Source organism: Aplysia californica, unplaced genomic scaffold, assembly GCF_000002075.1.
Source record: "Aplysia californica isolate F4 #8 unplaced genomic scaffold, AplCal3.0 scaffold00318, whole genome shotgun sequence".
Classification (NCBI taxonomy): domain Eukaryota; kingdom Metazoa; phylum Mollusca; class Gastropoda; order Aplysiida; family Aplysiidae; genus Aplysia; species Aplysia californica.
Window position 1 is genome coordinate 1 of NW_004797588.1, and position 14,857 is coordinate 14,857.

At 36.9% G+C, this 14,857-nt stretch overlaps 1 protein-coding gene across 1 annotated transcript; it reads left to right on the plus strand.

Annotated features, from left to right (window-relative positions):
* Positions 1 to 1,680: 1,680 nt before the first annotated feature.
* Positions 1,681 to 10,815, plus strand: LOC101855198 (guanine nucleotide-binding protein subunit beta-5; the record flags this gene model as incomplete). The annotated part of the gene is given in 8 exon segments (XM_005102254.3): positions 1,681 to 1,859; positions 2,393 to 2,469; positions 3,522 to 3,648; positions 4,304 to 4,447; positions 5,578 to 5,718; positions 6,576 to 6,672; positions 7,737 to 7,903; positions 9,021 to 10,815. Coding segments are annotated over 8 exon segments (944 nt in total), but the record flags the coding sequence as incomplete, so codon positions are not given.
* Positions 10,816 to 14,857: the final 4,042 nt, after the last annotated feature.

Here is a 14,857-nt window from a genome sequence, read left to right on the forward strand (position 1 = left end):
GGCGCCGTGAACGTAGCCACTGCGTTTATTGTAACAGCCATTCTCTAGCTATCCGCTTGTAGCCACGGCATTTGGTATTGCAGCTGAGAAATTGTAATGGTAGGTAATCTGACGTTTCCCTCAGCCCTAGATTTTTAAAGATGAAAAATTTCCATCGAAATTAAAAACTCTTCTTTAACCATGCAATTTAAAATCACGTTTCCGCGTAATTCTCTGGTGTTTGTGAAAATGCGACCCGACATATTACGTTTTTAAAAACGATTGTTTCGGGTCAAACTGATCAATAAAGCATTACCCAGAAATAGAATTTTTGACTTCCTGGTCAAACTAAAGGAACTTTTTTAGCTTTCATACTTTTTTATATTCGGCCAATATCATATGATAACTTCGCATCGGACGGTGGTACTGTCCAGCCATGGTTATTGACCTCGACTACAGGACGCTGCCACCGTCCAGACATGATTAAAGAGTTAAAATGCATTTCTACAGTTTCTAGAGGCTAACAATGTTTTTTACTTTAGAAGCTAGTCCTACTTTTTGGGATTAACTGTCGTAAGATACAAAAAGCTCGGCTGAGGTATGGCCAATCTCAGGATTTTGGTGCTGTCTGTGTTGTGATCTAGTCTTGCTTTGATATTTGGTTGGCTACTGAATTTTTTGTGAGATACTATGTCATGTGCATAATCGTATAATTTTTCTTCTTTTTAGTACAGTCAGTACAATGATCCTTGCACTTTAGGAATATTACACGGGTCAGTTCTTCAATTTTGCTGAATCCGAGGTTTCAATGAAAATAACATCTGATTGTCCCGTAAACTCATCATGAAGATTTTTTTGTTCATATTCTATGCTGGCTATGTAAGTTTGTTTTTGTACTATTTGACTTCCTCAGTCAACTACAATTCTGATTTAAAAACAGACAATTTCTTTTCCTTGGTGCCATCTCGAGTGTGTGTGGAATTAGCCTAAACTAGATCTATACCACACATGTAAAGAATAATTAAATTGATGGTAGGGTAGTCTCTGCCCAATTGCAAATGTGTGTTTAAACAGATAAGTGAGGTTATAATATTTTTACTTTGTTCGCTCATAAGATGGTTTCTTTTCCAATTGCAGTTATTGAGATATGATGTTGGTGTGTATGTAGGCCTCTCAACCCATAAAAATGTGTCCTACTTGGGTCAGATATATTTTTTACAATACCACAGCTCTGAACACATGGTCTGTTGCAGTGTGCAGCTGTGGGTTTCTCGCTAATTTTACCTTTGACACTAGGTGTCACTCACCCCTCCTTCAATTGCAAATATTTCAACTTCTGTTTGAGATAGGTTGTTATTATTTTCATCAAGACAATGTATAAACTTTGAATGATACCCAGTGATTTCATATGCCCAAAAACTGAAAAGCGCGTACAAGTCCACTGTGTTATGACATTTGTTCCCGTCTCTAATCAAGAAAAGCTAGCAGTTACCAACACATCCCTCTTTTTCATGATTTCAAAGCACTTGGACTTTAGTAATATAATATTGTTTCCACATAGATATGCATGCCCATTGACAAAACATTTTCTGTTTAACAGTACAGTGGAGGTGTACTATTGGTGATAGTGAAGACTATGTTAATGTTATAATACTGTTTTCATGAATTATGTTCTAAGTAGATTTATTTATCTTCTCACAGCTTGTGTGATTGGCCAACGGCTGGAAAGTATACAGAATTTTAACATCAAACCTCGGCGAACGCTGAAAGGTCACCAGGGCAAAGTGCTATGCATGGATTGGTCGTCAGATAAACGTCACATTGTTAGCTCTTCTCAGGATGGGAAAATGTTAATATGGGATGCATTTACAACCAACAAGGTAAGATTTGACCTTACTGAGAATGTAATGGTTCTGTCAGAGCAGAATAATCATTGAGACACTTATTTGACAGAATAATTTCTATTTTTTTAATTACACCATTTGAGACCATTTATTATCAGTAAGACATATATGTCTGCTCCTGAGGTTGTTCGGTATTTACCATGTTCTTATTTAGTGTTTAGCGTGGCACATAATTAAACATTTTGGTTTTCCTGTCTGTTTGAAAAAAAATCTAGATGACCCAATAATTCTTGATATTTACAATTTTACAATTGTAATGGACTGTTTGCTTCATTCTGGTGTACCTGTTTTATGTGTCTATATTTTCTGCATTTTGTCGAAAGTATCACTGAAGGCTATAATGGAATTGCACTACACAAAAGTATTGTCATGGACAATGATAATATAAAAAAAACCCAGTGAGAATAGTAGACCTTACCTTCTGTCTGAAATTGCCATTCAAAACAAGAGACGAAATTTCAATAATTATGAACTTTAATGACAGCATTTTTTTGGTGGTATATTTTCAGGAACATGCGATCACTATGCCGACAACATGGGTCATGGCTTGTGCATATGGTCCCTCTGGCAGTGTGGTGGCTTGTGGGTGAGTCAGTGGTGTTTGTTAGGGCAATGTTAACCTTTGGGTTAGGTACTTGTCTCTCATGCCAAAGTCTCTAGTTATGATCTCAGTTTGTGCAGGTATGTTTTGGTTAATAATTTGAGATTTTTATTCCCCAGACCTGTGGTGTGGTGATAGATGGGATGGAGTCCCCCTGTGTCTCCTGGACAAAGACAATATTTTGAAGCTCCTTTAGGGATTTTCTTCACTTTACAAGCACCCTGACAGTTAATGGCAGGAGATTTTAAATACTTTCCTCTTCAAGACTAATAAAACTGGTTGTGTACTTTCTTGAACGTTGAAGGGTATCTATGTTGAATTGGGAACATGGGTTATTTATATTTAAAAACTAGTTGCACTCTGTGTTGAATCACTTATTTTGTACTCCCCTTGATTACTTATATGGAGGCATAGATGAAAAGGAGCATGTAAGTAATTTGTATTTAAAATCTTTAAATAAAAGTAAGTTTTAGCCTCTAAGGTAGCGTTCCTGCTCGCATATATTTTGATACCATTGCTTTCCATTACATTAACACTGCCCTGTGCATTAAATGAAAATTTGGTACTGGACATTGGTTTGGAATTTAAGTATGATGTCAGCTCAACTTATAAAATAAATTGTCATGCTAAATTCCCTGTAATTTAGTCTGAGTTTTTGTGTGTGTTCATGTGTGTATATGTATGCATACTTGCGCATGGTCACATGTGTGTGAGTGTATATTCACTTGCGCTTTGAATGCATACATACTCTAATGCAACATTATTTCTGTTGCTGTCTCATTGATGCTTTTTTAAAGATACTTTTTACTGAAAAATTACATAAGGTGGGTGGTTTGCGGGTCCTTTAGTGTGGTTTTCTAATTCTTTCCTATCAAACATCTATCATCCTTATCTTTCATTCTTCATTTCTGTGTTTGTTACTCTTTTGTAACACCTCTAATCTTGGCACTTCTATGACCTAATTGTGTTGCAAGTGCAGTAAAACATGTTACAAAAGTAACTAAAATGGTTTCGCTCTTCGTTTCCAAATCACTTAGGGGCTTGGACAATAAGTGCACACTGTACCCCCTGAGTATGGATGAGGATCCAGTGACCAAGAAAAAAGCTGTTGCCACACACACATCGTACTTGTCGTGCTGTTCCTTCACCAGCTCAGACCATCAGGTTATCAGTCTTAACGACTCTTTGCAAATCCTAATAGAATGTCCTTTTGAAGAATTTGTTCTCCATTGTTAATACCTGAAAAATTCTCGATTTTATATGGACCATTGGTCTGAAAATGTAGGTAGTACTATTTCCAAAGTGTAAACTGTTGTTTTTTAAACTGGATTTTTTGAAAGTTGATATTGAAATGTTTTGCCTCATTAGCTGCCGTTCCTGCAGAACAATATTGCTTGTGTGCTTACTTTTTCTTTGCCCATGAGAAACCCTGTGGCTTTAGAAGTTCAGTAAAGAGCAGGTCTGTGTGAGTGGAGTGCATAGAGAAAGGTGAATTTGATCTTTTGTTAGTAATGAATATCTGATCTGTAGATCGAATAGTTCTCTTGTATAGTCCAGTTCTTCTACATGTTTTCTGTATCACAGCAGTATTTTGTAGATAAAACTGCAATTCAACACTGGAGTAAGCTAATAAAGATTACCTTAGGAAAGGAGCATGTGGATTCCTTGCTTGAGGAGGAGAGACCTTACTTTCTGGTAAAAATGCACCCATGTTTGTGACTTTTGTAGCATGCGATAATACAAGCCCAGAGCTTTTTTTTTTTTTTTCGATAGAAGAAGTAGACATTTAATGTGTGTCTTGCATGTATTCCTCCATCAGATTTTGACAGGCAGTGGAGACAGTACGTGTGCCCTGTGGGACGTGGAGAGCAGTCAGCTGATACAGAGCTTCCACGGCCACGCGGGGGACGTCATGAGTATTGACTTGTCACCGACAGAGACAGGGAACACGTTTGTCTCTGGGGTGAGTATTTAAATGCAATTGAAATTCTCTGGCACCCATTGTCATGGAGAAGAGTGGCCGTCTTAGACAAGTAGATGTCTTAAACGGTGTCATTATAATGTAAAAAATCGTGAGGGAGGAAATAGAAAATGGCTTTTTGTACTGGTGGTTTTCTTATACAGGTGGCAGTTAGAGCAGGTTTGACTGTGTTCCCAATTAATACAACAAATACAGACTTGGTGCATCAGTCAGTGTGGTTTAATGATGAGGCTCTCACTTTCACTTTGCATATTTACTGTATGATATCGATTACTGTGTGAGAAAGATGTTTAGTGAGTATTGTACATTTGTAGTTTATATTATGAAATTCTTGATAATGTAATTGTTTTGTAATTGTCTTTGCTCATTATGATTTGGTTGTCTGTATCAAATTGTGTCTGTATAGTGTTGTGCACTAGAAAATTTCTTGCTGATATGTGAAGTGAAAAAGGAAGGTTGACTTCAACCAAACTTCCTGTCGACATGTCAAGTGTAGTCAGTGTTATTCACCATCCACTTATTTGCTCCTTTGCTTTGGAGCATCTCAAGGAAGTCGAAATATGAACGGAGGGAAAATACTTTGGCAATATGCTTCCTCTGTGTCTGCCACCCACGCAGAGCTGTACCATGATCACTGCTTAAGTCATCAATATTTCTAGACAACTGAAGATGATTTGCTCAGGAATGCAGAATCAGTTATGCCTACCATAATAATCACATCAGGAGGCAACACCCAACACTATTTTGCAACCATAATCACATTTAACCTAGACGTAGCCATGATAGAAAACAAAAATAGCCCTGGATACTGAAGGTAACAATACAGGATTGATAAATGAGCACACTTTTGTTACATGTTCTCTCCAACTGTTCTCTAATCTGTTTTCAAGTGATGACCACCTTAATATGACATCTACCTATAAGTAGGAACAAAAACTGTTTCCTTTTTAGATTTTTATTGTGTTGAGCATGCCATTTACTGTGCGTTTTTTTTACCTATTTCTTTTCTTTTCTTTTTTCTTATTTCTTTTGTTTATTTCTCTCAGTTCATCAATGTAGCCTGTACTTTCTCTCGGAAATTTATTATTCTTTTCATGCTGACCCATTTTCAGGGTTGTGACAAAATGGCAATGGTGTGGGACATGAGGACTGGAGATTGCGTGCAAGTCTTTGATGGACATGAGTCTGATATAAACAGTGTCAAGTTTTACCCAAGTGGAGATGCTTTTGCCACAGGCTCTGATGATGCCACGGTGAGAACTTGTAATGTTTATTTGTCTTAAGGAGCAACATTAGTGTCGGCTGAATAAATCCGAAGGTGCTGATATCCTCATTTCAGAAACATATAAAGAATATTATATGTAGAGTTTCGGTGCTGTTGAAAGGCTGGGGGGTGTTGTCTATTGTTTTAACTCCTTTATTAGACATCAAGTCATTCAATTTAAGCTGTAATGAGACTTTTAGTAGGACTTGTTCACGTATACTTTGCCAACCTTTTATTAGTGTTGATGCACAATATTTCAGTATGTGTATGCTTTTTTTTGGTCTGACTCTTGACAGTGTCAAGACTGTCGATTTACAGAATTTTTGATATCCTTGAAAGTGGATCATTTGCAGGTCTCTCGAATAGTCTTGAGAAGTTTTTAATCAGTGAATGTCCCAGATGAAGAAATACTTTAGATTTAACAGGTTTTGGTATTTGACTTTTCTCTTAGATTTGCTTAGTTTTCAAAGTTGTGTTGTGGCCATTTGATGCAGGGTAAGCTGTGAAAGGCTGATTTTTCTAGACTTATTACATGTTCTGGGGAAAAAAATCACCTGGTGAATATGCTTCGAAATATAAGTGTTCAGTGTTTTTCACAAGAAGACCAATTCATTTTTCGTTGTTGCTGTTGTTGTATCACTGGTTTTCCAGAATGTATCATGTGGAATAGTTTATTATGCTTTTTGGAACAGCTGGGATGTAAATTGATAATTTGTTGTTTCCCTGTGGTGAATGAGTTCTGTCTGATTATCTGCTCTAGAAATTGATTGTTGGTCAATAATAGAATTAACCTTGTAGAAAACTGTCAATGTATCAAATGTTCAAAACCTCTTATCTTCTTTACAGTGTCGTCTGTTTGACTTGCGGGCAGACAGAGAGGTTAACTGCTACAAAAAGGACAGCATTATATTTGGCTGTAATGCTGTAGACTTTTCAATCAGTGGTGAGTTCTATATACGAGTTCTCTGTTTCGCTGATTAATAGATGTTATCAAATAAGGAACATGCCTATTGACAGCTGTGGCAGAGTCAGTTTAAAACTCGGGCAAGGTCTGAAAGACAAGAGTTTCTAGTCTTGAGTATGTATGGTCGCTTTCAAGGACAAGCAAGCTAACCCAGATTTCGGGGGTTTCCAGAAATCTTGACCTACCCTAAAAGTGGGCATTGCCCTACCTATAGGAAAAGTTTTGTTCCTTTGGTGTGTATATTTGTTTGGTTATAGAGAAAACTCTGCTTCTCTTTTAATGAAACTGAACAAGGGGCAAAAGCTTTACCTTCAATTTCCTCAAAACAGCATTTTTCGGGATAGCCCCTTTGTGCTTAAAAGCGACCGTATATGGTGTAAAGTTTTATCTTTTTTCCCAGAATATGTCCTAGTGGTCCTGTTTCTTGTTGGGGGGTGGGGGGAGGGGGGGAGGATGAAATGGATCACTTCCAGATTTACTTATTTGGCTTGTATTTGAAAGGTTAACTTTATTAAGAACACTACACTTTGTATTTATTAGTATATAATTTCTGTTCTATTAATTTTGTGGGTCTAGGAAGGATGCTAAGTTTTTGCTGGAAAGTATTTGTCCTCTTTGACTTCACATATTAACTCAACCTCAAATACAGTCGAAATTATCTAAGAGTAAGACGGCCACCGATTGTCGAGGAGAAATGTGGCTACCTCAGACAGGTGACTGTCTCACACAGCAGAAAGTGGGAGTTTGTACTGGTGATTGACTTATGCAGGTGGCCGTTGATAGGAGCAGGTTGATAGAAATTTGAATCTTTTTCTGAATCTTTGATAGCAATGTGAACTTTTTCTGAATCTTCAACAGCATTGTGAACTTTTTTCTGAATTTTTGATAGTAGTTTGAACATATTTCTAAAATTTTGATAGTAATTAAAATCTTTTTCTTAATCTTTGAAAGTAATTTAAACATCTGAATCTTTGAAAGCAATTTGAACAGCTGAATCTTTGATAGCAATTTGAACCTTTTTCTGAATGAAACTTCATCCCTAGGTCGCATCTTGTTTGGAGGCTACAACGACTACACAATCAATGTGTGGGATGCCCTGAAGGGTACACGTATGACTATACTGTATTGCCACGACAACCGAGTCAGCTGCTTAGGAATTGCCCCTGACGGCACTTCTTTGTGCACTGGCAGTTGGGACTATACACTGAGAGTAAGTTGACCACTGAAGGTAAAACCGGGGATGGGTGCACTCAGGGTTGTTTTTGTAATATCCCGAGAAAGTAAAAGTCCTAAAACTTCCGATGGTTTTTTTTACTTTTTTTTTTTCCAGGAAATTTAAGAAAGGTCTTCTGGTTTTTTTTGGTGCTAATGTATTTGTATATGAAGGCTTATTTGTAACTAGGAATATTTCTGTGTCTAAATTTTGTATCAGGCAAAAAAAAATCTATGCTTCCTATGTCTGTTGTTTACAAACCCCTTCAACATGAATACCAGCTTTTACACATAGAAGGTGGTATGTTTTTTAAAAATCCACAGTTGAACTTATAATATATCCTTTTTAACATCCTGTAAAGCTCCTGTAATTGATAGAATTCTGAAACGGACATCTGTAGTGTAATGGTAAGGTGCCTAATTTGTTAACACAGGAGAATTGAGTACAATTACCAAGTGGGGAGAATTGTTATAGAGTATCTTGGTCTTTCTGCTGGGATGTTGTATCCCTTTCAGCTTGGGTTGGCCTTGATGGGCAGGGTCACCTCCTAAATTATCTAAATTGTGTTGATGAGGGCGGTAAAAAAAAACACCAACAGAAAAAAAATAGTTCTGAGATTCCGGCTGTGAAAGAAACAACTGTTTACTTTTACTTTTATCCGCCGCTTATACCCTTTTGGGTGTCGCGGGAAGAAAGAGACGTCTCTCTGTCGCCAGCTGGAGAGCTTGGATCAGGGGGATGCCGTGGGTGGTTAATGTTTCCCTGACTCCATCTATCCAGGTCTTTCTCGGTCGTCCTCTAGCCTTGTTGCCATCAAATTTTTTATGTATGCATGTTGTGCTTGATAGTGTGTTGATAATCGTGGGAGATGTCCGAATCATTTGATTCTTTGGTGTCGGATGTGATGCATGACATCATTTGTGCCCACCATTTCTCGGATTACTGAGTTTCTAATTTTGTCTCGCCTGTTCTTGTTTACTGCTTTTCTAAGGCATCGCATTTCACATGTTGTAATTCTTTGCTCTAATGTCTTGTTCGTGGTCCATGTTTGGCATTGATAAGTGAGTGTTGGGATGAATATAGTGTTAATGTCATTATTTTGATATTTTCTCAGGTGTGGGCTTGATGTGTGACGTGGACTTGAAGAAAGAAGACAGAAATAAAGCGCTCACAGAGGAAGAGCGAGCAGTACTTAGATGGCATGATATTGCCTTACTCCAAGACCCCAACGACGTAATGTCATATCAAGATCTAGTCTCACCTCAGTTTTATCTACTTTCGTTTATTGATGTACTGGGATATTGTCGTTCATAACTTCTCTGTATCACTTAGATTTTCAGAATGTTTGTGTCTTTAAGAAATAGTGGACCACAACTGTATATTTTGGGGAATTTAGTGTGAGAAAATGAGTGACTGAAGCATTTAAATGGAGAAAATGATTAGATAAAGTCTTAAAGAGTGAGATGTCTTGATTGTTTTGAAAGTTTTTAACATTATTTTTGTGTGCAAGCCGTGGTTGTAGTTTTAAGGGAGATGATGATTTACTGTGTAAGATTATGGTGCTTACGACTGTCTCTAGTCATTGATGAGATTTTTGAAAATGTGCATGTAGAGACTGTCCCAGCTTGGTGGGTATAAGTGCATGACATATTGTATACACAATACTTTATCAAAAATAACAGTGACAAAAGTATGCTCTTCCACACTATGTTGACTGGTTATATTTGTATTTTTCAACATTCTGTTAAATTGTTGTTTTCTTTTTTCAAGATCGTTATTTTACTAAATGAATCTCACCATTTGTCAATTTCTCTTAACTCTTAGTTTGCAAGAGAAAGATGTATTTTGTGAATATGGTGCTCTATTTTGTCTTTTGGTTCAGTTGAGTGCGAGAATATTTTCAGCTTGAGGAATTTTTACTCAAGTATTACGTTTTTTAAATATTATGTGGAGTGCGGGATGACAATGGAAAAGGTAACATGAATTTGAATTGTGGCAAAGTCCATGACTCAGGTGTGGGGGAAAAAAGTTGCAGTGTGTTGGACAGTAAAGCTAATGTAAGGTGTATTTGAATTATTTTTTGAATACGCTGGAACAAATTTATCAAAGTTTTTCTTAAGCTGTTCTTGTAAATGTGTTGTATACTCTTTATTTTCTCATTTTGGTGTAAATTTCTACTAATGGTCATGTGCAGTAAGAATGGAGACTTTTGTTTTTGTTTGTGTTGCATGCATAATTCACGTCTCAGAATTCCTTGCACCTAGTTACTCCCTATGTATCTGTGCTCAGCAGATAAGTCTTCTAGTTTGCTTTTGCAATTGTCAAGTTGATAAGTATTTTTCATCTTGAGTATTTTCAAGCATAATTTTTTTGCCTACATCAACCAATTTTTTATCACCTAATCTGTTCACTTTATTTATTTATTTTTTTCATTTTCTCTTAATTTTTTTTTTTTAAACATTATTTAGATGGTTTTGTTACATTGTGGTGCATGACAGTTGTTTTGTTGAATTTTTATGTACTGTGAAATCCTCATCAATGTGCTAATAATATATTCTAATGCTCATAAGCTCACCTTTGCTTGGTTTTAATTTGACTGATGAACAAATCTATTTCCTATTTATTATTTCTCATGGATAACATTGTGCATTATGATGTATTTTTTTCCTTATGTGATACAAATGGTGAAATGAGCCCAAAGCATACCTGTTGAACTTTCAGTAGATTTTTTTTTGCTTGTGTCTAAATAATGTAAAGGTAAATAGTGCCTGCCCGCCTGCTGTAGATGATAGATAATTTCTTTAAGAATATGTTAAATCGCTTTTCCTTTTAGTAAAAAAACAAACTGTTGTTGATGATTCCATTTGAACGTAAAAAGATATAAAAAATAGTGCCAAATTCTGAAACCAGAAAAATAAGTGACTCCTAAAAACGAGTTACTCCTATTGATCCTGCTTTCCGGGGTGAATGAAATCATAGGAGGTACTTGTTTGTCATGTGATGCCAACGCTAGACGGTTTATCTAAGGATATTTTATACATGAAGGGAACCGTACATTTTAATTATTGTCGAAATTTTATGAAAAACTTGATAAAGTTCCCTTAAAAAAATATGAGACTATGATATCTTCTTCGTTCTCAAAGTGATAGATACAATACAATTTTAATGTGTTTGGCTGTGTCTATGAGAAAACTTTTTAAAATAAAGTTTTGATCATAAAAGCTTAATGTAGAAACCTGTGATAAATGATCGATGCTACTCAGTGGGCATCTGGGGCTAGGTCTTGGTTACTTCAGTAAATAACCAAATGATTAATTTATTTTCAAAGTAGTTCCTGTGATGGTAACTCTACTAATTATTATTAAGGGAAAGGATTCTGCTCTGAGCAAAAAGGGCATTTTAGAGATACAGTAGTCTCCGCCTAAGATCCCGGTGCTCGGGAGCAAGGAAATGCGGGATCTTAGGCGAACTGGGATCATTACCGACGAACCCAGGGAAGAATCTGTGGTGACCCATGCTAAGGCTCACAATCGGTAAAATGGTCTCCCTCCACTCTAAAATGAACTGACGAGACCCCTTGGTGGGTTTATGACATATGGTGAGCAAAGAGTGGTTAACCTTGATGACCTATCACAGTGTATAGTGGGATGAGGCGTGCCATTTTCACTTATTATCCTATCATGAATCTCTAGATCTACGCTTATCCAGTTGCCCCTTCCCCTTAACTGTCGAAAATGTATAGCTTTCCATCTCTGACCGAGTCTTCCCCCCACCCAACCGCCTTTGTCGTTACACACCATTACGTTGTGAACACACCAATTAAAATTCAGTCTATCTCGCAAATTCGGGAGTAGAGACAACTTCTGCAATGGTCAGGAAAGAGTTCACAGTTCAATGTGATCCCGCCTGGAGCGAACGTGTAGGCCCTACCCACCCAGCGTGTGATGTAAGTAATTTTTAATGGGAGCGCTCAGGTGTGAGTGCGATGTTCGGGGAAAACAAACGTGTCGGTCAGTTCACACCCCGGTGTGATCTCGTCTGGGGCAAACATTGTATCGCTTCTTCGAGTTTTACAACGTGTATGTCATTGTGATCACATTCACGATAGTGGCTGATCTTCGACCTGACGGACAGTTTATTGATCTCAACTTTTCACTCTTGGTTGATAGGCTGTCCCACCCGGGTTTTTGTTCCACTAATTGTGATCTGAAATGCGGGATCTTAGCCGAATGTCAACCTTCAGAGTGAATCAGAGCGGGATCTTATGGGTGACTTTTGTATAGTAAAAATTCTGTTTTCTTAAAACAGCGGGATCTTAAGCGAACCGGGATCGTAAGCGGTGGGATCTTAGGTGGAGACTACTGTGTAGGAGATGAAGGAAGGATATGGAGGGGAAAAAAACTTTGTTATCATTGAAAACTTTTGTACTTTTGTTACAGAAGGATGTCTCTGTTTCCAGAGGACCCTGTAATGCTCTCGTGCACATTTAAATGTGATACATCAGATCTGTTGTGATCGTAGTTCTATATTAGCTGGACTTTCAACCAAGTTCTTGAGTATTGTGAACGTATTATGGACCAACTTAGTTTCTTCTGAAGGATGGGATTTCCTTGTCCTGTATTCTACCAACATGTGCTTTCGCATTTGTCCTTTTTAAAAATCCTATTTTATATTAAATGATCACCACACTCAAAAGACTAATGAACACAAACATGTGCTGGTGGAAGCTTATTATGTTTGACGATACATCACCATTTCATTCCACTTAACAGCTTCAACACCATTCAATGCTTGCAGCAGTCAGCCGTAAGCTGTGTTCATTGGTGATTGTTAGCAACCTGAATCATAATGCTGATTTTGTTTTCGTACTAACGGAAGTGACAAAGCCACTTATGCAACCTGTTAGAAGGAGGGAATTTACTTCCCCATTTCTATTCTGTCATGTGCAGAAGTAAGGGTTAAACTGTTTTGTTTTTACTGTAGTAGTTGGTCCAGGATTTGCTATGGAAGAAGGAATTCTAGCCTAGTAGTCTGCTTTGTGCATGCAAGCACTGAAAGGAATAATTTATTGGATGCAAAGTTTTGGAAAACTCTGAGGATAATATAGAAAAGGACAATGTGATAGATAGGTGGTTTAGGCAGGTGGATTAATGGTTCTATGTAGTAGCTATGACTGCAATGTCACATAGGATAGACAATCTTGATATGTTAGAAGTATTTGTTGCGCTGAAACAGGGAGGAAAAGTTCATAATGAACTCTATACATATACAAGCTTTTCTGTTTTCATATTCTTGTCGCTTCTGCTTGATTCTATCATTTATTTGCAATTTTTGTAGCCATTCTTTGTGCAAATTTCTGTTTTTAAGGAAAAATGGTGTTCCTGTATCTTTCTTTGGCACAAATATGATCAACTTTACACTTCTCGGAACAAGACATTTTTTTACTGTTTTAGATAAAACAGTGAAAAGATGATGCACAAGTCGAATTCTTTCAGTTGATAAGAGTTGAGACGGATAGCTGATGCTTCAAAGACAAATACTATTTCCATCATATTGTGTTCAGTATTGATTTGCTATTTTGTCGGTTTTGCTTTAATTTCTCTTGTGGTTTTTCAAACTTTATTATATTATTTTGCATGATTTTTGTTTTCATGTCTTTTTTTTTCCAACTTTAACGCTGATATTACATCTGTGATCAAACTGTGTTATATCTATACTAGCCATATCACAATCTCTAGTCTCCGTATTGTGTTCTTTTTTATATTGTATAACTTTTTATGTACTCTAGTCTCAGCTACATCTGGGTCTTGTCAGAGATGGTCTTGTGTGCTGCAAGCTATGGGCAAAGATTGCTCTTGATACGGTTTCTCTTTCTGTGCTCAAAAGTTGAAAAACCTCTGTGTTCTTCGTGCAAAAGTATTGAAGAATTTGGAGTGCGTGTGTGGGCATAATTCTTGGTCTATTTTGGAAGATTAAGGTATTGCGGAGCAGTTGATTTGAACTGAAAATTCTCTTAACGCAAGGGCTGTTGGATTAACAACAAGGAGAAAAAAAAATTCTGACATTGATATTTTACCAACCAAAACAATCCCAAGTGTACTGTAATTTTTGTATTAACATTTAATTTGGCTTTTCTAATTTTTTAGATTGCAAAAAATGTTGACTAATTTTACATTTTTGTGTGCATGTGAAGAATTGGTTCTCACCTTTTTTTCTGAAGCGGGCAATATGAATGTCGTGTGACCAGACTTTTGCTTTGTGAGCCATGTATGAACTGTGGACAACATTGTATTGTTTTGCCTCACAGCGTGGCAGCGCAGGACCATCTCTGGCCAGTTTCGCCCCAATCTGTATAGCTACAACTGTTTATTTCAAAGAGAAATTTTAGCTTGCATTGATGTACACTATTTTGTTACTCATGTAAATTTTTTAATGTACATGAAAGTATAAAGGGATAAGTGTTTCACCTTTGAGTTTGTGTTGTCTTTTTCACTTTTCAATTATTTGTTCTTTTCTAACAATATTTTTAAATTATGGGCGTCTGTGGTGTATGGTTAAGCTCTTCTTGTCACTTGCAGAAGATTTAAGTTTGATTCTCAGGTGGGAAAGGGGATGATTTATTCTATTCAGTATCTTGGTCTGTGTGATGCTATGCTACATCCCTCTCAAGCAGGATTGGAGCAGCCTGCCTCCTGAATTATCTGTATTGGATCAATGGGGACAAAATATTAACATTCATTGCAATCACCACAGAGTTTTAAGTTATCAAGCAGCATATGCACATACGTAGGACTGGCTGTTGCCGTGCTGTTAATTGACAAACTTAGGGAAATGCTCTGTCAAGTTCAGGGAGTGGATCTGAATGAAATTAAAAAAAAAACCATGTTTTTGTTCTGTGAAATATTTCTCCCCTCTCATTCACAACATGGGAGTCTTGACAGTTTTTTTTTT